At 41.6% G+C, this 25,901-nt stretch overlaps 2 protein-coding genes across 2 annotated transcripts; one reads left to right on the top strand and one right to left on the bottom strand.

Annotated features, from left to right (window-relative positions):
• The first annotated feature begins 455 nt into the window (after positions 1–455).
• LOC149400244 (ankyrin repeat-containing protein NPR4-like) lies at positions 456–1,246 on the top strand. The gene is made up of 2 exons (XM_089610403.1): positions 456–464; positions 596–1,246. Exons 1-2 carry the CDS (start codon positions 456–458, stop codon positions 1,244–1,246), a joined length of 660 nt encoding a protein of 219 aa, XP_089466529.1.
• Positions 1,247–14,332: 13,086 nt separating this feature from the next.
• Positions 14,333–23,944, bottom strand: LOC149400243 (uncharacterized). The gene is made up of 4 exons (XM_089610402.1): positions 23,741–23,944; positions 15,192–15,284; positions 15,019–15,120; positions 14,333–14,944 (listed from the first exon to the last, which is right to left on the bottom strand). The coding sequence occupies exons 1-4, from the start codon at positions 23,942–23,944 to the stop codon at positions 14,333–14,335; spliced, it is 1,011 nt and encodes a 336-aa protein (XP_089466528.1).
• Positions 23,945–25,901: the final 1,957 nt, after the last annotated feature.

Here is a 25,901-nt window from a genome sequence, read left to right as displayed (position 1 = left end):
CCATATTTAAGTGTTTTCTTTGGGAGGTAATAAATTTTACACTCGCATATATCATAGAGCTTCACTCAATCTTGAAATTTCACCAGTGAGATTATTATATCTCAAGTCTCTAATTACAGTTAAGGAAAAAAATGATTACTATATATCATAACAAATTAATTAGTGAGTCATAATACATGTATATATATATTATATACATATATAACTTGGAAGATAAGCTTACAAAGTGCGCAAGTTGGGCATATGAAACTTATTGGCAATGAGAAAAGTAACTCATGACATTGTAAATCTTGTTTTATCTTTATGTCGTGGGATCCTTAACACGTACCACCAAGATGGTGAATGTTTTGGCTTTCTCATTTTGATCAGATTCCATTATTTTTAGACCGGTGCGCTTTTTTTGGATATGGTACCAGTTTACATTCCATGAGGTCCCATTTTAAAATTAATTGGCAATGAGAAGAGTAATTCATGACTTTATAAGTATAATGAAGTCTTTTTTAAGATCTGAATAGTTGAAACTGTATTAATTTGATTAGGTTTTATATTTTCAAATGATTAGATTTGAGATCTATTATTTGTGTATGTTTTATAGGAAGTGGAAACAATTGCATCCCCAGCAGCAACTATTGCAACCACGGCAGCCCATCCTGGCTCGACAAAGAAGAAAAAAGAGTACCTAACACCGCACGATATATTCACGGAAAGCCACAAAGATTTGGTGATAGCTGGAGAGAAATGGATGAAGGACACGTCGAGCTCTTGCACGGTTGTGGGTGCTCTCATCATCACTGTCACGTTTGCTGCGGCTTTCACATTCCCCGGAGGAAACGAACAGACAAAAGGATATCCCATGTTCATTGAGAGGTTGTTGTTCAGCGTCTTCATGATATCAAATGTCGTGGCATTGTCCGCTTCTACCACTTCGGTGCTCATGTTTTTGGGGATCCTAACTTCGCGTTATGCGGAGGAGGATTTTCTCACCTCTTTGCCAAAGAAGCTCATAATTGGCCTTTCGACTCTTTTCTTCTCTATAGCCGCCATGTTGACGGCCTTTTGTGCCGGCCTTTCTCTCATGCATAAGCAGGCTTTGTGGATCGTCCTTCTATCGGCTTTACTCGCCGGTATTCCGGTTGCATTGTTCGCAGCCATTCAGTTCCCACTCCTAGTCGACATATTCATGTCTACTTACGGGCCTAGTAGTATATTGAGAATTAGGTTTTATGTTAGTTTATATCAGGTGTGAGTTAGTTAAGTTAAACGACTTATTTTTTTCAAGTTGTGTAATCCATTTGTTAGTCATACTTGTACGACACCGTTTGGTCTCGTTTAGTCTTGTATATAAATGAACATTTAGTTTGAACTTTTTGAGGCATAACTTAGGCCATTTTCAAGTCCGGACCCAAGCCCGACCCTCGGCCCCGAGGGTCGAGTGTTTGGTCTTTGGTTGGGCCTAAGGTCCTATTCCTTAGGCCCGGCCCGGCTATCTAATAAAAGGTTTTGGGTCGGGCTCGGGCCTCTTTTGGGCTTGAAGAAAAAGGACCGGTCTAGCTGGCTACCTCAATGATGTGGTGTGACTAGAAGTTCTTTAACAATATATATAAATAATATATATGGAAAACAAGGAAATTAACACTTACCGTCATCGTCGCTAGTCGTTGATGCTCGATCATGTTTAAAAACCGTCTAGTCGTTCACGTTCTCTGCGCCGTTAATAATCGTCTAGTCGCTGTACAAGAAGTTGAAGGAATAAATTAAGATTAAATAAAAACTATGTCAATAAAATTACCACACAAAATGTAATAATTAAAAAAAAATTAAAGTGCCACTTCCAAATTCCACATACGGTTCAATCGTCACATATCCGGAGGTAGAGTACCCGTCAAGTTGTTGCCTCTCAAATTACTATAACAAGGGAGGAGTTAGAACACAACTTAAATTTTTAAAGTTCATATTTAAGTGTTTTTTTTTAGGTAATAAATTTTACACTCGCATATATCATAGAGCTTCACTCGGTCTTGAAATTTCACCAGTGAGATTATTATATCTCAAGTCTCTAATTGCAGTTAAGGAAAAAAAAATGATTACTATATATCATAACAAATTAATTAGTGAGTAATAATACATGTATATGTATATATACATATATAACTTGGAAGATAAGCTTACAAAGTGCGCAAGTTGGGCATATGAAACAGAGTGGAAGGAATAGGTCCAGTCAACCAGTTATTCCTAAGGATCTGCAATGTCATTCAGATCAACCTTCATCACTACCAATTTATTTATGTGAAACAAACCAAGTAATGCATTTATTGAGACACTAACATGTACTTCAAGCTCTTCAGATTCCCAATTGCAGGTGAAATTTCGCCTTCAAGATTGAGTCATGATAAATTGCTGAAACAGATAGTACATGAAATGAAAAGAGAGATAGAGAAAAAATAAAGCAAAAACTTGATTGTAATAAAACATGATATATTGAGAATTAGGCTTTATGTTAGTTTATATCAGGTGTGAGTTAGTTAAGTTAAGTTAAACGACTTATTCTTTTCAAGTTGTGTAACCCATTTGTTAGTCATACTTGTATGACACCGTTTGGTCTCGTTTAGTCTTGTATATAAATGAACATTTAGCTTGAACTTTTTGAGGCATAACTTAGGCCATTTTCAAGTCCGGGCCCAAGCCCGACCCTCGGTCCCGAGGGTCGAGTGTTTGGTCTTTGGTTGGGCCTAAGTTCCTATTCCTTAGGCCCGGCCCGACCCTCTAATAAAAGGTTTTGGGTCGGGCTAGGGCTCAGGTCTCTTTTGGGCTTGAAGAAAAAGGACCGGTCTAGCTGGCTACGTCCATGATGTGGTGTGACTAGAAGTTCTTTAACAAGATATATAAATAATATATATGGAAAACAAGGAAATTAAAACTTACTGTCATCGTTGCTAGTCGTTGATGCTCGATAATGTTTAAAAATCGTCTAGTCGTTGACGTTCTCTGCGACGTTAAAAATCGTGTAGTCGCTGTACAAGAAGTTGAAGGAATAAATTAAGATCAAATAAAAACTGTTAAACTATGTCAATATAATCACCACACAAAATGTAATAATTAAAACAAAATTAAAGTGCCACTTCCAAGTTCCACATACGGTTCTACCGTAAGTAAAAAAAGTAGAGTACCCGTCAAGTTGTTGCCTCTTAAATTACTATAACAAGGGAGGAGTTAGAACACAACTTAAATTTTAAAGGCCATATTTAAGTGTTTTTTTTAGGTAATAAATTTTACACTCACATATATCATAGAGCTTCACTCAGTCTTGAAATTTCACCGGTGAGATTATTATATCTCAAGTCTCTAATTACAGTTAAGAAGAAAAATGATTACTATATATCATAACAAAGTAATTAGTGGGTCATAATACATGTATATATATCGTTTTTCATAAAAACGACGTGATTTTGGTTACGCATCTATAGAACGACATGTCATGTGCTTGTCGTATAAATGAAAATTAGAAAAATGAATATTTTTTTTTTGGAAAATGATTATGTACACCGTGTTTAATTGAAATATCGAGTTTAACTTTCAGATTTATGTTTGTCGAGTTTATACATTCTTAAAATAAAATAATAAAATTATATCCTAAAATATATAATTGTGTCATTTATATTCTTTTTATTGATTTTTTTCATTATTGTTGACTCTGAAATTTATATGTTAACCTCGTTTTATCATTATTTATCACTGGAAGTCAGGTACAAACCAGTGATTACACTCCTAGAAGGTCTACACATGAAATCTTTCATGGATGTAGTTTAAACGTGAGGCAATGTTAAAAATATAAATAAAGACAAAATAGGGTTTACATATAAATATCATAGTCAATATTAATGAAAAATCAATTAAAAAAAAAAAATTTATGGCACAGTTATCTATTTTAGGGTATATCTTCGTTATTTTAATAAAACTGAGGGTACAAACTCGCCAATTTGTAAAATCAAAGATTAAACTCGACATTACACTTAAAAACATGGTATATATATGTGTCATTTTCCCTATTTTTTTGTTCACGTGCTTGTGCTTGTCTTGTATAAATGAAAATTAGGAAACAATAAGTCAGCAGCCTTTTGTTCTTCTTTCTTTGTGGTTTTCATGCCTAGGCTTTGTAATTTGCCAGCCCACCGACTTGCAAAATTTGCTACTCTTTTTTCCAGTCCTGTTTTGTGGTCTGATCAAGCTCCTTCTAATCTGTGGGAGACTCTCGCGGCTGATATGCCTTTTAATATATAATCTGTTGACCTGTAAAATTAGTACAACAATATCTCACGAAAATACACAGACTCCGAGTACAAGGGTTCCGAGTACAGAGGTGATTTAGGCAAGACTTTCTCTTTATACAGACGAATCCAGTACAAGAGAGCAGTGTTTTCTAGAGGTTTCAAGTGAAAGAAAGTGTGTAAAAAAGTTCCTGTCTCGTTCTGTGCCGCGGCCTTTATTTATACTCGTCTGGTGCGGCTTCGTGGTCGTGTCTTTGACCGTTATTCTGAGGAACGTGGGGTGATCAATCCCACGTTCTAGACGGTTTTGGGTAACTTCCTTTCGCCTCTCGCTGAGGTGGACGGTTAATACTCTTCGTATGGTTCCTGAACCGTCAAGGTGTGCGTTTTAGAGTTTGAAACATGTTTTCTGTTGGTTTTGACTAGTCTTTGACCCACGTTCTTCTCTTCTCTCCGAAGTCCTGATCGGTGGGTTTCGTTCTTAACTTATGAACGGTTCGTTCCTTTTCAATGGATGGCCCTTGGGTTCACTTAACCTGAGCTCGGTGCTGGATTCTTATCTCTGCTCGGGAGTCCGACTATCCTGCTCGGTGTCTGACTACTTTATCTCGTAACAGCTGCCCTCCAGTTTCTTAGTATTATTAGCAAAAATGGTAAGGAACTATTTCGGTTTAATTCATGACCGTGTTCATCTTTGCTTACTTGCCTCGGGAGGATCCGAGTAGAATTCTCATTCTTTTTTCTTTTTGCAGGACATCGTACGACGTCGTTTGATTTTTGGCATTACCGAACCGTAGCGTCTTTTGCTTTGACGGTCAGATGTGTTTGGCTTCTTGGACAAGCTTAATCATCGCCGTTCGTGAGGTCTTTATATAAGGCCTGACCTGTAAAATTAGTACAACAATATCTCACGAAAATACACAGACTCCGAGTACAAGGGTTCCGAGTACAGAGGTGATTTAGGCAAGACTTTCTCTTTATACAGACGAATCCAGTACAAGAGAGCAGTGTTTTCTAGAGGTTTCAAGTGAAAGAAAGTGTGTAAAAAAGTACTTTTGACTTCATTTTGCTTTTTCTTCTAAATTTTAGTCTCGGAGCGTTCTCGGCTTGATCTGCTTATTCAGATTGTGCTCTTAGCTCTCTCGCTTTTTGCTCGGATCTTCCGATCTTCAATCTCGCGGGTAAGATCTTTTTATCATTGATCTGATATGTTCCTTTTGTTTTGAGATCGTTATTCGGCGATCGGTATTTTCTTTATTTCTCGTATTCGGACCCTTCGGACTTTAGGGATCTTAGTTTCTCAACTTCATTAGCGCTATGGGAGGACTTGCGCGTCCTGATCTAAGCTTTGACCCTCGCGTCGTTCGGCGATCGGAGCCTGATCCCGATAGCGTTACTTTGTTGGATGGGTCCAAGTTTCCTTTCCTCAGGAGTCGCGTTTGGTATCATGTCCCAGAGATCGGATGGGACCGCCCTGTAATGGCATATGATGAATCATGCGTGTATCCCAGTCCTGAGTCCGAGGGGGTTGATAACGAGAAAAAGGTTTTTGACTCGTCTTCCCTGTCGTGTAGGGATACCATGGTTGTGGAGATATCGTCTTCGTCCGCTTCTTCGAGGGAGAGCGGGTCGGAATCTCGTGATACGACGAGCCTTTCTCTTTCGCAAGACCGAGGAGAGGGCTGTTCTCAAGGTATTCCGGGTCCAAGTGGAAGGACCTTTGGGGTTGATCTTCCAGAGGAAGAGGATGAGGCCTTGGTCTTTGAACGGAAAGAGGGCCAGTTTTCGGCCAAGGTTTGGACTTCTCGGGTTACCGAGAAATATATACGAGATCTGATGGAGGAATTTGAGATAGCCGATGGGATTATCATCTCGGCGCCTTTGGAACATGAAAGGGCCGATCAGCCTCCTGTCGGGAAGGTAGCGTTCAATAGGGCTATTTTGAACGTGATCGGAGGGTTGCCGATGCATCCTCTAATTTCCCAGTTTGTCTCTGACCTGGGTTGTTCCCCTACTCAGCTCGTCCCCAACGTGTATAAGATTTTTGTTGGGATGGCTGTGCTATGGGCGAAAGTCTATGATCGCCCTGTTACTTTGCAAGATTTTTCGCAGTTGTACTCGTTTAAGTCGGCTCCAGGGCAGCATGGTTACTATTATGCTCGGGTCAACGATGATCAGTCTAAGGTGGTCACCCGCCTTCCGTCCAGCCAGAAAAATTAGAAGGACCATTTCTTTTGGGTTGAAGGGAACGCCTCTTATGAGAGGTGCCCCATAAAAGCTTCGTTCTCGGAACTGGGTGTGACTCTGGTTCAGAATTCTTATTTGATAAACCAGGTCAGGTTTTTGTTCTGGTTTTCTCATATGTACATATTTGGTTCCAGGTTCCCTTCCACAGTATCCCGAAGACGAGCGGCCACTTCATTCAGAGATCTTTGATATTTCGGAGGCTGATCGGTCGACGTTTGTGCTGTCGGACCCAGACTTGCTCGAGGAATTCTATTATTATCCCTACTCGAGTGAGCATTTTACTCGCCTTTTATCAAGTCGCCTATGTTCAAATTTTTCTCGTTCTTACTCTTTTTGTTTCTTAACAGAAATTGCACGGATGGCAAAGAAGAGACCCGCTCCCGAGCAGGTTCCTCCTAACCCGAAACGTACTAAGGCTTCCAAGGCTTCGGCTGCTAGTAAGCGGGCGACCGCGTCTGCTTCAAAGGCTTCGGAACTTTCGAGCCCGGCCGAACCCTCTTCTGCATCCGACCACTTGAATCCGATTGTTACCTTCCTTCGCGAGCATCTTCCTGCCGAGAAGGCCCAAGCGGTTCTCGGATCTGAGCCTTTAGAGAGGCTTAACCAGGTCACCGACTCCGCAGTTTCGGTACGTTTTTACTCAACTAGTCGGTGTCTCTTTCCTTTCCTTAACCAATTTTGTAACTGACCTTTTGTTTACTACAGGTTTTCGTTGGTGTGGTCGGCCTTGTCGGATCACTGGGCTCCGAGCTCACGTCTTTGAGACAACGGAACGATCGTTTTCTCAAGGAGAGGGATGTGGCCAGGGACGAGACAGTGAAGACCCGATCGGAGCTCACGGCGCTCACGCGGAAATTCCAAGCAGATCTCGAGGCTGCTCGTTTGGCGGCGGTGGAAGAGTACAAGGCTTCCGAGGATTATCGCAACATGCGCGATGAACTTTATGCCGCTGGGATGAACGAGGCCGTTCGGATCCTCGGCCCGAAGAATCCTACTTTGGATACTACGGATCTCGATGAGGACTCGGAATCAAGAGCTAGTGATGATGCGGATGGAGGAGCCGATCAGGAGTAGATTTTTATTGGATGAATATTTGTATTTTATTTTCAGCTAACCCGCTTGGGTTTTGAACAATTGATCTGTGGTTGGATCTTTATTATGTAATTTTTGTTAACCCGCTCGGGTTTTGAACAATTGATCCTTGGTCGGATCTATATTTCATGTTAATTTATCTGTGTTTCTGACTTCGGCAAAAAAGTAAAAAGAATCTCTGAATTTTGGCAAAGTAAAGTATAACTAGGTATATTTTAAATTTTAAGTTTTCTAAACAACTGTTTGCTAGTTAACCAGCCGCCCAGTTTACTTTGTTGAAATTATAAAAACAATGTGATTTAGTTCCGAGTAGAGAAACGAAAGATAAATAATTGCTTGAAATCAAGAGTACGTGCGACCAAGTCGTTTTTGAAATTGTAAACATAATACATGCGACTAAGCCGCTTTTTGAAATTGTAAACGTAATACATGCGACCAAGCCGCTTTTTGAAATTGTAAACGCGATACACGCGACCAAGCCGCTTTTTGAAAGTTTAACAAGTAAAAAACTTAAACGTAAAACCGGCGAAGGTGCTCAGCGTTCCAGGGGTTTTTCTCCATATCGCCGCTCAACTGTTGTAGTCGGTAGGCCCCGTTTCCGAAGTCTTCTCGGATGATGTAGGGTCCTTCCCAGTTTGCGTTGAAGGCTCCTTCCTGGTGGATTTTGGTGTGGAGGAAAACTCTTCTGAGGACTTTGTCGCCGACTTTGAATGATCTTGGTCGGAATTTTCTGTTGAAATACCGAGCAACCTTTTGTTGGTTAGCTAGATTTCTTAATCTGGCTTTTTCTCTTTTTTCTTCTAACAGGTCTAGGCTAATTTTTAGCATGTCGTTGTTTACCTTTGTTGAGTAATTTTCTCTCCTCACCGTTGGTATCAAGACGTCGGTCGGTATGGCCGCGTCGGAACCGTATGCGAGGGAGAAAGGCGTTTCGCCAGTTGCGGAGTGCTCGGTGGTTCTGTATGACCAGAGGACTTCTTGGAGCATATCCACCCACTCTGACTTCTGCTCGTCTAACTTCGTTTTTAGGCCGTGTTTTATTGTTTTGTTGACGGCCTCCACCAATCCGTTGGACTGTGGTCTGACTGGAGTAGAAAAAACTTTGTTAATGCCATATTTTTCACAAAAACCTTTGAAGGAATCACAGTCGAACTGAGTTCCGTGGTCGGATACAATTTTGACTGGTATTCCAAACCGAGTAATGATATTTTTCCATACGAATTTCTCAATCGCATGGGCCGTTATTTTATTTAAGGGTTCGGCTTCAACCCATTTTGAAAAATAGTCGATGGCCACAATCGCATACCTGCATCCGCCTCGGCCTGTTGGCAAAGCTCCGATTAGGTCTATTCCCCATTCTGCAAATGGGATCGGGCATGAGAGGGAGATTAGTGGATTGGGTGGAAGCCTCGGGATGTTTGAAAACTTTTGACACTTAACGCATCTTTGTGTCATGCGCCGAGCATCGGCCTTTAATGTCGGCCAGTAGAGTCCTTGTCGGATGATCTTTTGTGCCAATGCTTCGCATCCGATGTGACTTCCGCATATCCCTTCATGGATTTCTCTGAGAGTGTACTCGGCTTCGTCTTCATTTAGACATTTGAGTAGAGCTTGAGAAAATCCTCTTTTGTAGAGATTCTGACCTTCGAGGAAATATCGAGCAGCTCTGAACTTCAAGCTTCTAGCCTCATTTTTCTCTTTGGGTAGAGCTCTGTGCTGCAAGTATTCCCTGATCGGAGTTTGCCAAGACTTTCGTCGATCGATCTGAAGCACATGGGGGGCTTGCTCAATGCTAGGCTGCCCAATTTTGATTACTGGGATTGACTCCGAGTCGGATCCCTGAGTGGCGTGTTTCGCTAGTGCGTCGGCCTCTTCGTTCATGGCTCTGGGGACTTGGGTGATTTCGCAAAGTTGAAACTTGCTTGCTAAGTTTCTAGCTTTCTCGGCATATAGCGACATCTTTTCGCCTTTTGCCTGAAATTCACATTTCATTTGATTAACAATTAACTGAGAATCCGAATATACTTTGAGCTTTTTTATTTCTAAATCTTTTGCTATTTGCAGCCCATGTATCATAGCTTCGTACTCAGCTTCATTGTTTGAAGTATTAAAATCGAATTTTAAAGCAAATTTTACCTTGTCTCATTCTGGACTGGATAACGCAATTCCGACCCCGGACCCCTTTTCGTTGACTGCTCCGTCTACATACATGTCCCAAATTGGGAATTCAACTGGCCTGTATGTGAACTCTGCAATGAAGTCAGCGACTGCCTGCCCTTCAATTGCTGGTCGGGGGCTGAAGTGTATGTCATATTGTGTCAACTCAATTGACCATTTCATTAGCCTTCCGGACACGTCAGGCTTTTGCAGCACCTGGCGCAGTGGGAAATTGGTGAGGACTGTAATCGGATGTGCGAGGAAGTAGTGTTTTAGCTTCCGAGAAGCAGTGATGAGGGCGAAAGCTAGCTTTTCGAGTTCCGGGTATCTTTCTTCCGCCTCGTTAAGGCACCGCGAAGTATAATAAACCGGGACCTGGTGTTTTCCCTCATTCTTGATCAGCGCTGAACTTACTGCGTGCTCCGAGACGGCCAGGTAAATCTCCAGGGGCTCTCCTTCCTGCACTTTTCTTAAAGTCGGAGGCCATGCCAAGTGTTCCTTTAGAGATTCGAAGCTCTCGTCGCACTGCTTGGTCCATTCAAATTCCTTGGAGCCTCTGAGTATATTGAAGAAATGAATACTTCGGTCGGTAGACCGAGAGATAAAGCGACTTAATGCAGCTATGCATCCTGTCAGTTTTTGCACTTCTTTGATGTTTCGTGGTGGTCTCATGTTCCATAGGGCTGTGATCTTCTCTGGATTCACTTCAATGCCTCGTTCATGAACGATGAAACCTAAGAATTTGCCTGCAGAGACACCAAACGTACATTTTAGAGGGTTTAGTTTCATGCGATATTGCCTTAAAAGTTCGAATGATCTTCTAAGATCATTCGTATGTTCAACTATTTTTCGGCTTTTAACTAACAAGTCATCGATGTATGCTTCCATCGTAATCCCGAGTAATTCAGCGAACATTCGATTTACTAATCTTTGATATATTGCTCCACCATTTTTTAACCCGAAAGGCATTACCGTGTAACAGTATAGCCCCCGATCAGTTATGAATGCCGTGTGGTCCTGGTCGGGACCATACATAGGGATTTGATTGTAGCCAGAGTAGGCATCCATAAAACTTAGGATTTCATGGCCTGCCGTGGCGTCTACTAACTGATCTATTCTCGGCATAGGAAAACTATCCTTAGGGCAAGCCTTGTTTAGATCTGTAAAATCCACACAAGTTCTCCATTTTCCGTTAGGTTTCTTGACCAGGACGGGGTTGGCTACCCATTTAGGATATTTAGTTTCTTTTATCGATCCGTTAGAAATCAGTTTGTCTACTTCTTCTTTTAGTGTTGTATACCTTTCGGAGTTTAAAGCTCTTCTCTTTTGTCTGATAGGTTTTTCTTTAGGATCTATATTTAACCTATGACATGCTATTTGAGGATCTATCTCCGTCATGTCGGACTGTGACCAGGCAAATATATCTAAGCTATTAGATAGGAGAGTAATTAAGTTACTTTTGGTACCTGATTCAATATATTTTCCAATCTTGAGCTTCTTCTCAGGTTGCTTTGGATCTGGGGCGACTTCCTCGATTTCGTCTCCTGGGCCAATTTCTTCTCGGCTCGGAAGGCGTGGGTCGAAATCTGAGTCGATCATCATAACCATGTGGACATCTTTGTCCTGACTCTCTTTGAGATAATTCGCATAGCAGCTCCTTGCGATAGCCTGAGTTCCGACTACTTCACCTACCCCGTGCTCGGTAGGGAACTTCATCTTCAAATATTCCACCGACGCGATGGCCCCGAGGGACTACAAGGTCGGCCTGCCAATGATCGCATTGAACGAAGATTTTCCGGGGACCACTATCCACGCTGTGTTGGTGGTTTTACTCCTCGGGCTCTCTCCCACAGTTATTGGGAGTGAGACTAATCCCTTAGGCTGGATTGAGTCTCCTGTGAAGCCATAGAGATTTTCAGGGGAGGGAGCCAACGCGTCTTGCTTAAGACCCATCTTATTGAACGTGTCTTCATAGAGCACGTCAACAGCACTTCCAGTGTCCACCAAAATTCGGTGTACATGCCTGTTGCCGATAAGAGCCGAAATGACCAACGGATCGTTGTGAGGATACATCACCCACCGAGCATCTTCTGCTGTAAAGGTGATAGGCTCCGAGCTAGGTTTGGCTATCTTGTTAGGCCTCTGCTCGGCTGTAAACAAGATCTGCCGGGGTCCTGCATAGGCTTCCCTTACATAGCTCTTTTGAGCGCTCCTTGAAGTTCCTCCCACATGTGGTCCTCCGACTATGAGTGAGATTTCGGCATACGCCTCACCTTTCTGTTCCTCTTGTTCCCCTTGCTCGGCCTTGAATTTCTTCAACGCTCCTCTTCGGATTAGAGCTTCTATGGCTTCTTTGAGGTTGAAACAGTCGGCAGTGCGGTGACCGATGTCCGCGTGGAAAGCGCAATATTTTGTTTTATCTCTCCTTGAGATATCTTTCTTGATCGGCCTTGGCTTAGGGAAATCTTCCTTGTCCTGTGTAAGACTAAATATCTCCTCTATCGGGGCATTGAGCTTATGATATTTATCGAACTTACTGGAGAAAGGTTTCAGAGGTCCTGCTCCCGACCGGCTCTTCTTCGGTGGGCGGTTGTCCTCAGAATGTCGTTTCCTTGTGCTCTTCTCGGTAGCTCTTTGGCGGCTTTTCTTTTCTTGCCGCCAGCCTTGCTTCCTCCGCGTTGATATATTTCTGAGCTCTCTTCAGAAAATCGTTGTAATCCCTTGGACTAGTCTTCTGAAGTGACCACCAGAATTCTGATTCTGTTCGGACGCCGGAGGAGATCCAGAAGAGCTTAAAGTCTTCGTTCAGATCGTCAACTTGAAGAGCTTGCTCCGAATAGCGATTAATAAAATCTTTTAGAGACTCGTCATGGGCTTGTCTCACCGCCAGCAGCCTTTCTTTGGGAGTTTTCCCTGAGCTGGAGCCGACAAACTGTTCCATGAATTTTCTAGATAGCTGTTTCCAGGATCCTATGGAGTTTGGCTTTAATTTTCTGTACCATCTTTTGGCTGAGCCAGTTAGAGTGATAGAGAAAGCTCTGCACATAACTTCTGGTCCGGCTCCTTGCAGCAGCATCCAAGAGGAAAAGGTGTCTATATGGTCTCCCGGGTCGGTCTTTCCATCGTATACTGGGATGCTTGGCATCCTGAAACGATCAGGCAACGGGTGTTCTAACACGCGGGCCGTGAAAGGGGAGATAGCTTCTCCGACTTTCGGAACAGACTCCTTCTGACCTAGGGCTACCTCTTCGATCCGACGTTCCAATCTTCTAAGATTTGTTTTGTTGGTGCTTGCACTGTCTTCGGTCTCCGAGCTTTCTAAGTCGTGCCTGAAAGTGCTTGAATGTCCTTTGTCCGTGATGGGCTGGTACCGATCAGGAATCTTTTCCTGACTGTACTGCTCCTTCTCGGACTCAGAATCATCTTTCATCCTCTCATACCGATCTCTAGCATGTTTCCGAGGTTTCTTAACCTGCGGATCTTGCCCGATGGGTTCTTTCCCTGATCGGTGTGAGGGCTCTTCATCTGGGATCACTATCGCGCTTCGCAGTGTGACCCTTTTCGCCTGCAGCCTTCTCTTCAATTCCCTGTTATTTGCCTCTAAGACCGAGAGACGCTCTTGCATCTGTCTGAATTGTTCTTCGAGGCTGGGTTCCGGAAGGAGTTCAGCTATTTCTTCCGAGGTGAGAGGCAGGGTGCGGTTATGGTACTCTATCTCCGTTTCTTGGTTAGAGACAGCGTTCACGGGTGCGGACGAACTAGCCATATTCTTCAGCTGGTGCCCCTCCTTCTAGCGCCAACTGTTGACCTGTAAAATTAGTACAACAATATCTAACGAAAATACACAGACTCCGAGTACAAGGGTTCCGAGTACAGAGGTGATTTAGGCAAGACTTTCTCTTTATACAGACGAATCTAGTACAAGAGACACTAGTACAATTGATAGCATCAGGTGCGACAAAAGTCGCACCTGAAAGCATAAATGTCGCACCTGAAAGTATCATCAGGTGCGACTTTAGATGCGACAAAGTCGCATCTGAAAATGCGCACCTGATGATATTAGGTACGACTAGTCGCACCTGAAAGTCATCACTATCAGGTGCGACATTTTAGGTGCGACAAGTCGCACCAAACGTCGCACCTAAATATTCCTCAGAATAAGAAATTAAAGCGTGAATTATAGTATCAGATGCGACTAGTCTCATCTGATACTTTCGCGGGAAGAGTATCAGATGCGACTAGTCGCATCTGATAGTAATTCCCCGCGAAATATTTGGCGGGTGTTAGTACAATCCGATGCGACTAGTCGCATCCGATACTCTTCCCGCGAAAGTATCAGATGCGACTAGTCGCATCCGATTGTATGTAGTTATTTTTTTTAAAATGCTGATTCTATTAGAATCAGCCATTTAAATATATAAAAATTATAATTTAAAAAATTAATTAAATAATTTTTTTTGTTATATTAAATAAATAATTTGAATAATATTAATTAGAATAAGTATATAAATAATAATATTAAATTCATAAAATTTGATAATTTACATTCAATAAATTAAAAAAATTACAATTTATTCTTTTTGTTTCCCTTTTTCATTCGAAGTCTGCCAATTCTGGAATGCACGGCCTCCTCTTCCGCCAGATCTTGCTCGTGCGCCTTGGCGGCCTGATGCGCTGCCGCTCGAACGATGTCGCTGAAATTCTACCGAACCTGGCGTCTGATCAGCATTTGGCATGGAAGCGGATGGCGGCGTCTGAACATTCGGCATTGAAGCGGATGCCGGCGTCTGAACATTCGGCATTGAAGCTGATGGCGGCGTCGTGGCAGGGTGCATCATCGCGGGGGATGTCTGCATGGGAGACGGATGCTGCTGTGTGTAGGCAAAGAACTGTCGCTGAAACGCCTCCATCTGAGCTTGTTGTGCGGCCAACGCTGCTTGTAGCTCGCTAATCACTGGATCTGGAACGCGCGTCGATGAAGAACCTGAGGACGAGCTGTCGTCCTGAGCCTGAGCCAAGAGATACGAGGATCTCGGGATCGAGGGACCTATCCCGACATACCAATCTCGACGTTGCCCGAGAACAGTATCCATCGCAAACTGCTCCGCCTGGTCTATGTCAAACATTTGGCCTGACTCCGCTGCTTGTCGCTGCATATCCTCGACTTGAGTCATAATTCGCGCCTTCAAACATATGTTAAAAAAATTATTAAGATTATCGAAACTTGATTATTAAGTAATTAACACAAGTAACTTACAAATGCTTGTTGCGCCCAAGCTGTCGTCCAATTGCCTTGATCGTCTTGATGTTTTTTCTCCCACGTGTTTAACGCCGAGGCCAAAGTCCCATCTTCCCTACTCTGCAGTTCTTATGAAAATATGAGTAATGTATTTATTGCAAAAAAAAATTACAAAATTAGAATAAACTTACGTTCAAATGTCGATGAGCCAAAAAAGAAATCGACCCTTGTGTGGACTTCGTTTTCTTGTTCTTGGAATTGTCTCTGTTGCGAGTAGACTTTTTCTGCACATATTAAATTGCATTATAATTCGATTTCATAGAAGATAACATAATTTTTAGAATTATACATTACATTCCAATCGTCAGTTGCGAACTCCTCTATCACCTTCTCCCAATCGTCTTTTTGATATCCTTTTGGGATTTCTTTCTTGGCGACATTCATTTGCCCACAACATTTTCCTAAGAAAGTCCCTGATAATCTAGACTTTTGGTTGCGCCTCATACGCTTTGCATCGCGAATGATAGTCTGATCAATCTGATGACGATAGCAATCCGCCGGAAGCAGCTCATCGGTCTCATCATCCTTGTACACGAAAGTGTACTCGGAATGAAGTGCGCTCAGAATATTGCCCAACATCTGGGGCGTCACTTCGTTCCAATCACGAAGTGTGACCGGGATATGGACTTTCACCAAAGCGCCGACGCGGTTGTTGAATACTCCTACCTTTTTTATTGTTTTTCTTACGTCCTGGTAGAAAGTTTGGTTGATTGGGTCGTACCTTACAACTTTCGCACCGGGTACCCCATGCGCTGCTTTTGCCGAAGTAGACCCGGTTGTTGGTCCCCTTGTTTTCTTAGGACCTTGGGAACCCGGTGTCTCTAGCGGAGACTCATCTCCACCTGCTCCTGAACGGTGTAGCGGAGACTCATCTCCACCTGCTCCACCTGCATCTGACATCCTGTAAGATGTGAACAATATTAGTAAATAAATATTAGTTTTCTGTTTAAAAAAAACGTGGACGGCACCACGGATTTTATTATTAACAAACCTCACATATAGCGGAGGAAAACCGTGGTTACATTATATAGTAAAAAAACATACAAAAAAGATATTAATCATTCATCATCATCTATGCCTATAATGTTAATATCATCTTCTATATCGACATCAACATCTTCTCCCTCAAAAACGACATGTCTCTCATTTTCATCATCGTCTTCTTCATCATCGTCAACGACAGTCACTAACTCAGCTTCATCGATTTCGTGTCGATGATTCAAACGCTCGATGTTTGACAACTCTATAGTCAATGGGATCGAGGCTGAGTTGGAGGGGTCAACTTCAGGAATGTCCCAAATCCCTCGATGATTGCATTCCTGGACGATTTCCCAGTCGCCGCCTTTAATAAGATCTTCGATGTAAAAAACTTGTTTCACTTGAGTCGCGAGTACGTACGGCTCCTCTTTAAACCACTGTTTCGCAGTATAAGCACTCGTTTCTCCAGTAGTCTTATCGGTGTGCACTAGTCGGTTTGCATGATACTTGTCACCGTACCAAATGCATTTGAACAATACAACACTACAGTTATGCCTATAGTTCACGACGATGACGTCTTCCATTCGACCATAGTAAGTGAAATCATCCACAAGTACACATACACCGCTATTTTGAGTGACTCGTTGATTATCGCGACGACGAGTGATGAACTTCACGCCATTTACAAAGCAGCTCGGATATTGATAGGTGACTTGAAGGGAACCGATAGAAAGCGAATAGAGCTCGTCAGACACGTCAGAACCACTAGCTTTCATATCAAAAATCTGATTACGAAAGAAAGCATTGATTAGCACTTGTGCGTTTATCAAAAAATTGCATTGATATTGTGTTATTACCTTCTTCTCAAACCAAATTTTGAACCTCTTTCTATGCTCCGCTTCAATATCGCGAACTCCGGATTCGCTCAAGAGATCCAAATGCTCGCTGTTATTAAAAACATTACTTCAATAGCAATATATAAAAAAGAATGAATTGAAACACATTCCCAACGATAACTTACGTCAAATATGGATCCACTTCAGGACAGTTGGTATAGATGTACCACTCCGCGTTCTCTTTCTGTTCATCGTCTAATACTATCGGTTTCATCATCCCATAAGGCACACACATCTCGGATCGAAAAACAGAGAGCTCTTGCACTTGAACTTCATCTACACTTTTTTTATCTTCAAGATACCTTGCAACGAACGTCAGAGCTTCTTCTACAACATAAGCTTCCGCAATAGAGCCTTCTGGTCTAGCTCTATTTTTGACAAAATGTTTTAATGTCCCAAGGTATCTCTCAAATGGGTACATCCACCGCATATGCACCGGGCCGCCATACAACGCTTCATCTGGTAGATGAATCGCCACGTGAATCATGATCGTGAAAAAAGCTGGTGGAAATATCATCTCAAGCTTACACAAGATCTCGATGATTGACTCTTGAGCATTTTCAAGATCTTCTACTCTCAAGGTTCTCGAACTTATCAGCTTGAAAAAGTTGCAAAGCTCGGAGATCGTCTGATGTATTTCTTTTGGCACAAAAGGACGAATACCAACAGCCAACAACCTCTGCAAGATCACGTGGCAATCATGCGACTTCAAACCTGTGAGTTTTCCATCAGCAGTCACATTTTTCTTCAAATTCCCAGCAACCCCATCTGGAAATTTGACAGATTGGAGGAACTCGGTAAATCGCTGCCTCTGAACAAGGGTTAAGGTGTAAGATGCTCGCGGTTTGTACCACGAATCCCCTTGTTTTTTCAAGTGGAGAGCGGTCTTGATGCCCAAGTCCATCAAATCAAACCTCGCCTTATCTGTGTCGTAGTTCTTCTTTTCTAAGCTGAGCAAGGTTCCGAGAAGATTCTCGCACACGTTCTTCTCTTTGTGCATGAAGTCCATGTTATGCTTCAACTCCAAATCTGACCAGTACGGCAACTCGTAAAAGATGTTTTTCTTGGCCCAATTTAGTTCGCACTCGGCTCGCTTTCGTTTTCTGCCCACAGAGCCAGCATGTTTGCCAGTTGTCGTGCAAGAGACACTAGCCAACTGAGCGAGTATGTCTTGCGGAGTCAACTTCTCGGGTTTACTGCGTTTCTCGTGGCGATCCTTGTAGTGATCGGTGCTTTTTCTCAATCGGTGACGCATACGCAAGAATCGACGATGGTCGTAGTAGACGATCCTGTTTCTGACTTTCAAAGACGGCGTGTCAAGGTTGCACGTCGGGCAAGCGAGATACCCTTGGTCACTCCATCCCGATAAATAGGATCGAGCTGGAAAATCGTTAATCGTCCAAAGTAGCGCGGCACGCAATCGAAACACTTCATCGTTGGCGTCATCTCGAACGCGGAATCCGGTCTCCCACAGTTCTTTCAACTCTTCGACAATTGGCTGCAAAAACACGTCCATGTCCTTTCCTGGTGAGTGAGGCCCCGGGATCAAAAGCGTCAGCATCAAGTACTCTTTCTTCATGCATAACCAAGGCGGCAAGTTGTACGCAGTTAGTACCACAGGCCACATGCTGTACGATAAACTCATTTCTCCGAACGGATTGAATCCATCCGCAGCTAGTCCAAGCCGCACGTTTCGAGGCTCTGCAGCAAAGCATGGGTATCTCTCGTCCAGGTTTTTCCACGTCGTACCATCCGCAGGATGTCGTAGAACACCAACTTCCCTGACGCGATCTCTTTCGTGCCACTGCATCAAAAGCGACGTGTGTCGAGACGCGTACAACCGCTTCAATCGATCTTTCAGGGGAAAATATCGCAAAATCTTTTGCGGTATCATTTTCCCAGTTGGCTTCCATCTGCTCTCGTTGCATACTGGGCACACGTCGACTTCCGCGAGATCTTTTCGAAATAGGACACAATCGTTAATACACGCATCGATCATCTCGTATCCCATGCCAAAACGCTTCAGCTTCGCCTTTGCCTCGTAATGCTTCTCCGGAATTCGATTACCAGCTGGATGAGACTTCTTCAAGAGCTGCAAGAGTTCTGTAAAAGACTTGTTCGTCCAATGGTTCGTGACTTTGAGGTGCATCAACGAAACCAAGAACGACAAAGAAGAAAACTCTTTGCATCCAGGGTACAATTCTGCTTCCAACTCGGCGAAGAGGTCTTCCACTTGCTCCTCTGCACGCACCTCGCTCTGGGTCGGCTCCGTAGCATCGTCGAAATCCTCGTGATCCCTGATATCCTCCACAGCACCGTGCAATCCTCCTATTCCTCTCTGATCTGTTCCTCCGATGGAATCTTCTTCATGATGAAGTACGACACGCTCGAGCTCGCCGTGATGATACCATTTTGTGTAGCCTGGGGTAAACCCCTTGTTCAGCAAATGATTCCTGACAACCCCGATGTCGTGCCATCTCACGTTGTTGCAAGGTTTGCAAGGACACCGATATTTGCCAATTTCGTTCGGGAATCTTCTTGCAGCGCGAATAAACTCGTTAACACCGGTTTTGTACTGCAATGTCACCCGATTATTCTCCGTGATCCAATCTCTACTTGGATTGGACATTTCGCTGAATGAGAGCGAGAAATGAAAGTTTGGAAGAGTTATTGATAAAGGACGACGGAGATCAAAATGAAAGAGAGATTATGAATTCTATGTTATTTTGAGCTCGGATTGAATAAGTTGGGAGGTTTTAAACTAATTAATTCGAAACTCTACCGAAATTTCGGCAGAGTTTCCCCTATTATACTGACAAACCAAAAACCTGCAAAATTATTTAAAAACATACACAAACCATCCAGAACTATCCTATAAATTAGCTCAGCCCTAAACCGAACCTCCGTGGTTCGATCACAACATTTATAAATGAAAAATCGAAATAAACAAAATATCACAAACTATCAAACATGTCACAAACTATCAAAGCATGTCACAAAACTATTTTTCTTATTTAAATTACAATTTAATTACATGTTAAATCAACTACGTAAACTTATCACAAATTAATTAACTATTATAAACTAAGCAACATAAATGTAATTATTAAACTAATTACAATTTCTAGGTAATAATTTACTTACAATTAATCTAAATTAATTAAAAGCAAAAAATTTAAAAATGTCACAAACTATATTTCAAAACATGTCAAAAAACAACTAAAACTTAATTTTAACCTAATATAAACTAATCACATTATTAAACTTAATTATCAAAATCAAACTTATTTTAACCATATATCATATTAATACTAACTAATTTACAATAAATTATCAAAATTAATTATCAAATTACTAAACATGTTAAATTAATTATCAAATTAATACTAATTAAGTTACACATTATTATTAACTTACATAATTCAAATTAATTAACTAACCTAACATATTATATATATACACTAACCTAACATATTATATATATACACTAACCTAACTAACTAATATATACACTAATATATATATACACTAACCTAGGACGGCCGGCCGGGGACTCGGGGACAGCGGCTCGGAGGCTGGGACTCGGGGACAGAGGCTCGGTGTGGCTGGGACTCGGAGGCAGCGGGGTCGGGGCTGAGCGCACGGTGAGGTCCGGAGGCACGAGACGACGGCTGTGAGTGTAAACCGAGTTAGAGAGAGCGAGGCAGAGAGGGAGCGAGGCAGAGAGGGAGTGAGAGAGAGAAATACCGAGTGAGAGAGAGAGTCGGTGGTGACTCGGAGGCAGCGGGGCCGGGGCTGAGCGCACGGCGAGGTCCGGAGGCACGAGACGACGTACGGCTGTGAGTTTAAACCGAGCTGTGAGAGAGCGAGGCAGAGAGGGAGCGAGGCAGAGAGGGAGTGAGAGAGAGAAATACCGAGTGAGAGAGAGAGGCAGTGGTGACTGGCGAGGTCCGGTGGCCGGATGAGGCGGAGGTCCGGTGGCCGGGTACGGGTACGTGGCGTGGTGGTCGGCGAAGGAAGAGGCCGAGAAGAGAGGGACGGAGGAGATGGAGCAGCGACAGCGGCGGAGCTCGGTGTGGCTGGGACTCGGAGGCAGCGGAACTTGAGACTCGGCGGCGCAGCTCGGTGTGGCTGGGACTCGGCAGAGCTCGGTGTGGTGGTCCGGTGGTGGTCGGCGAAGTGTTCTTAGGCGAAGGATTAGTCGGAGAAGAGAGGGACGGAGGAGATGGATGTGGGCTAATGAGTTTACAACCGGAGAAGAAGAGAAGTTCGCAGGGAGAGAGAGCGTTTTTTTTTTTTACAGAGTTTGAGCGGCTGGAGAAGAAAGGATCGCGACCTGGGTTTTTAAACAAAACCCTAATAATCAGGTGCGACAGCATCGCACCTGATAATACTATCAGATGCGACTAGTCGCATCTGATGAGTCATCAGGTGCGACTAGTCGCACCTGATTATAAAAATAAAAAATAAAAATTTCATTCGCCACGTCAGACTAATGAAATAAAAGAGGGGGAGATGAGGCCCGCTCAAAAATTTCAAACTATCTGATGCGACATAGTCGCACCTGAAAGTTTCAACATATTTTCAGGTGCGACTAGTCGCATCGGATTGTCAAAATCAAAAGACAATTTGAGCGAATTTTTTCGGCTTCTGAAAGACTATCAGATGCGACTAGTCGCACCTGAAAGTCATTTAGATGCGACTTTTAGGTGCGACTAGTCGCATCTGATAGTCTTGCGCATCAGAAAATCAATTTTGTAGTAGTGAGAGCGGTGTTTTCTAGAGGTTTCAAGTGAAAGAAAGTGTGTAAAAAAGTTCCTGTCTCGTTCTGTGCCGCGGCCTTTATTTATACTCGTCTGGTGTGGCTTCGTGGTCGTGTCTTTGACGGTTATTCTGAGGAACGTGGGGTGATCAATCCCACGTTCTGGACGGTTTTGGGTAACTGTCTTTCGCCTCTCGCTGAGGTGGACGGTTAATACTCTTCGTATGGTTCCTGAACCGTCAAGGTGTGCGTTTTAGAGTTTGAAACATGTTTTCTGTTGGTTTTGACTAGTCTTTGACCCACGTTCTTCTCTTCTCTCCGAAGTCCTGATCGGTGGGTTTCGTTCTTAACTTATGAACGGTTCGTTCCTTTTCAATGGATGGCCCTTGGGTTCACTTAACCTGAGCTCGGTGCTGGATTCTTATCTCTGCTCGGGAGTCCGACTATCCTGCTCGGTGTCTGACTACTTTATCCCGTAACATAATCCCAATGTTTATTATTTCTTAATGATTTGATAATGGTTGATTTCTTACATAGACGACGTAATACAAATATATATATATATATATATATATATATATATATATATTTTATTGTTTGTGATCCACTTTTTATTTTCTTTCTATAGAAGTTTTAAATTTTCTTTACGCTATTTTTGTAATCTAAGCATTTGACATTTATCAATATATTTTTTTTAGTAGTCTTTGCCTTTTATATATAAAAAAAAATTATTTATGTTACGAGAATTAGGGAGGCAGGCCACTTTAAACTAATTCAATAAAAAAAAATTCAATAAAAATATTCGCTTGAGATTTATGATGTACAATGTTAATGGCCAATTTGTCTTGACAGATCTTGGATCCCTAAGACTACTTCTTAGACATTTCAAATTATCAAACATTTCAAATTATCGTATTGAGCCATGGTTTTCTTTTAAAGTATCAGTTTTTGGTTTTGTCAACTTGTCATAGTTTGTTGTTGTAACTTGTAACTGTAAGTGGTATAAAGACTCGATGGTTTATTATTATTATTATTATCATTACTGTTATAGAACTCTCTTGATGGTAATTCATTCGCTCTTATTATCAATGACACAACACAACCCAATCCCTATTCTAATTCAGTTTTTTCTTTTGCAGCATCAGAGTGACAATTAGTTACTACGAGTTATCTGATCCGCCGTTGCTGCGGGTTTATTGAAAATAAGTAATATTGTTTTAAAATACTTTGAAACAATTATAAGAATAATAGCAATGAGTTTAAGGATATATAAAACGAACAATATATTTATTATTGAGCTGATATATAAATAGAATAGAAAAACATATAATATATACCCCATCTTTCTCTATTCTATTATATTTATGTTAAATATATTAGATTTGAACTATTAAATAATGTCTTTAATGCTAAAAGAATATGATAATTAATAATTTGTACTGCTACAAAAACTCTTTCAGCAACATTTTTTAAAGACTATTTATTTACTATTATTTTTAGTCTATTGGTTTAGATGTAAGACTTTGATTATTTTGTTTTTTTAAGGGTAAAACTCTTATTAATAATGGTGGTGAGAAAAAGGTCATATTCTATTAGATTAAGAATAGTGAAATTTGTTGTAACTAGTCAAGTTTGTCATTCTTATTGGGAGAATAGCCCAAGTTTCATTTTATTAAGCAAATAGCCCATATTTTCGGCTCAGACCATAACGCCCTTGGTAAATTCGCGAATAGGTTAATTTAATTAACCTACTGGAGTGAGTTAGGTTAATTAATTAACTTATTGGTTGAATATTAGTTTACGTTCTGATTTTTTTGTGAGTAAAGTTAATTTACTAAATGATTGAATTCGGAATTAGGTTAATTAATTGAATGCTTTGAATATCAATTGACTTAAGTTATGATTTTTGTAAATTTTTTGTGAATTTCAAATCTTTCACGAATCAGTTAATTAATTAACCTAACTCACTCCAGTAGGTTAATTCAATTAACTTACCGCGAATTTGGGGGTTCTAGGGTTCGTTCCTGGAAATTTCAACGCAGACCAAGTCAACCATGGCCAGAAAATCCCTAACAACGACGCTACCGTCCCGGAGGAGATCCAGGCAGCAACCGACGACCACCGAGACCTCCGGCGAACTCAGCGGATTTCTGTGCCGGGACACGAGCATTTGGCGGAGCCTCTCGATGCCGGCCATCCGCTCCTTCGCGTCCCTCGCACGCGCGAGCTCCACCGCCACCTCCTCCATCGCCGATCCGGCGGAGATTTGCAGATCCGGCGGCGGAATCAAGAGCCGGACTCGATGCGGCCGAGGCCTCTCGGGATTTCTCCAGATAGCTCGTTGTCAGACAAGTCCAGCTGGCCGAGAACTGGCATCTCCGCGAGGCTCTCGGGGATTTCTCCGGTGAATCTGTTGTGGCTGAGGTCGAGACCCACGAGCCTCTCGCATGCGGACACTTCGTCTGGGATTCGGCCGGAGAGTTCGTTGCGGCTAGAGAGATCCCGAGCGTGTCTGTGTGTACAGCTAGAGAGAGAGAGAGAGAGAGAGAGAGTTGTGTGAAAGGGTAATTTAGATAGTTTAGATTAGTTTGGCTATTCCCTTAATTAAATGAAACTTTGGCTATTCTCTTAATATTAATAGGTTGATTTGACTAGTTAACAAAATAGCCCTTAAGAATACTCTTATTAATAACTAACGTTTGGTAAATCTTACGTAAATAGCTATTTTTATGTATTTACATACGTAAATCTTAGATAGATAGTCACCTCCATATATTAGGTCACGTCATTATTTACGGCTATTTAGTTAAGATTTACCAAATGTTGATTATTTAGCAATGTTAAATATTTAAGTTGGTTATTTTTTTTAATTTTATGTATTGATCATGGTAGTGAGAAAAAGGTCATATTCTATTAGATTGAGAATATTTACAGCAGGTTACCGTTTTTTTTTTTTTTTTTAAAGTAACAGGCATAATTATTATTAAGGCATATCAGCCAAAATGTCATCATACAACCAAGGAGGGGCTCTTTCGTCCCATATTACATCAGTATCAAAACAAAGGGAATATCTAGCAAACTTGTGTGCTGCTCTATTACATTCACGATTAACATACGAAAACTTTATCTCTTCGAAGCTGTCACCAAGGCATTTGATTTCTTCGAGTATAAGACCGATTTCCGTGGCTGGTGGCTCAGGCCGTTAGAGTTGTTTTATTATACTCTGGCAGTCGGATTGAACAATAATCTTCCGGGTACAGAGTGCCGTCGCGACCTTCAGCCCCTGCAGAATTGCACGTTACCGTTTATATTATACAAACTTTTTATAATATATTTTATAATACTTAACTGTTAGTTGAGTACTTACGGTTTATAAATTAAGAATATTGATGAATGTGGTACGGTACTTTAGTAAACGTACCTTGATAGTGGAGAGCTTTAAATATTGACGAATGCTTTTTCTTTAAGCGAATGGAGAGTGGAGACATATTTAAGAGGGGGGGAGATTGTGGTTGAGGACTATTTTTTTTTTTTTTTTTTTTTTTTTTGAGGAAAGTTGAGGACTAAAAATTGAGGGATAATAACAGTAATAATAATAAAAGAATACATGAGATATATTTGTAAGTATTTTAATCAATAAATTCGAATTTCGAGTTTCAACATCCATTTTTATTTGTTTTTTTTACTTATCACTAAAGGGAAAATGATGACTCAAACGTAAATGACAAAATATGTCGCTTTAAGTCTGAAGGGTTTTTTTTTTCGTTACTTCAATAAAATAGGATAATTTGTGAGATATTGTACATACATGTATTTAAAACTGATTTATTTTGTAATAATTTTTGTCTTGAGTTACATATCTACACGTTAATTTCATGTAAAAGTTAATTTATAAGCGACATCATCGTCATCATGTCTTATTTTGTGACTTAAAATATTGTTTAAGCAAGCAAGTATGAACAAATAGGCTATACACCCCCCCCCCAAAAAAAAAAAAAAGCTATGAATGAAGATAAACATGACATGAGATGCCTTTTTCTTTATTTATATTTTTTGTTTGTAGTCCGTTGCTCAATCATGTGAACCCCATAATTTTCAATATTGACACTATTTCCGGTTGTAATGTAAATTTGACCGTGTGGAAAGAAGTGGAAATCCACTTTTATTGGACAAAAAATCCAAGTTTGACCAGAAATAATTACTAT

Source organism: Urtica dioica, chromosome 4 (genome assembly GCF_054948205.1).
Source record: "Urtica dioica subsp. dioica isolate 48M chromosome 4, U.dioica_male_clone48M_v1_H2, whole genome shotgun sequence".
NCBI classification, from domain to species: Eukaryota; Viridiplantae; Streptophyta; class Magnoliopsida; order Rosales; family Urticaceae; genus Urtica; species Urtica dioica.
Note: the sequence above shows the minus strand (reverse complement) of the source record. Positions and strands in the feature narration are given on the sequence as shown.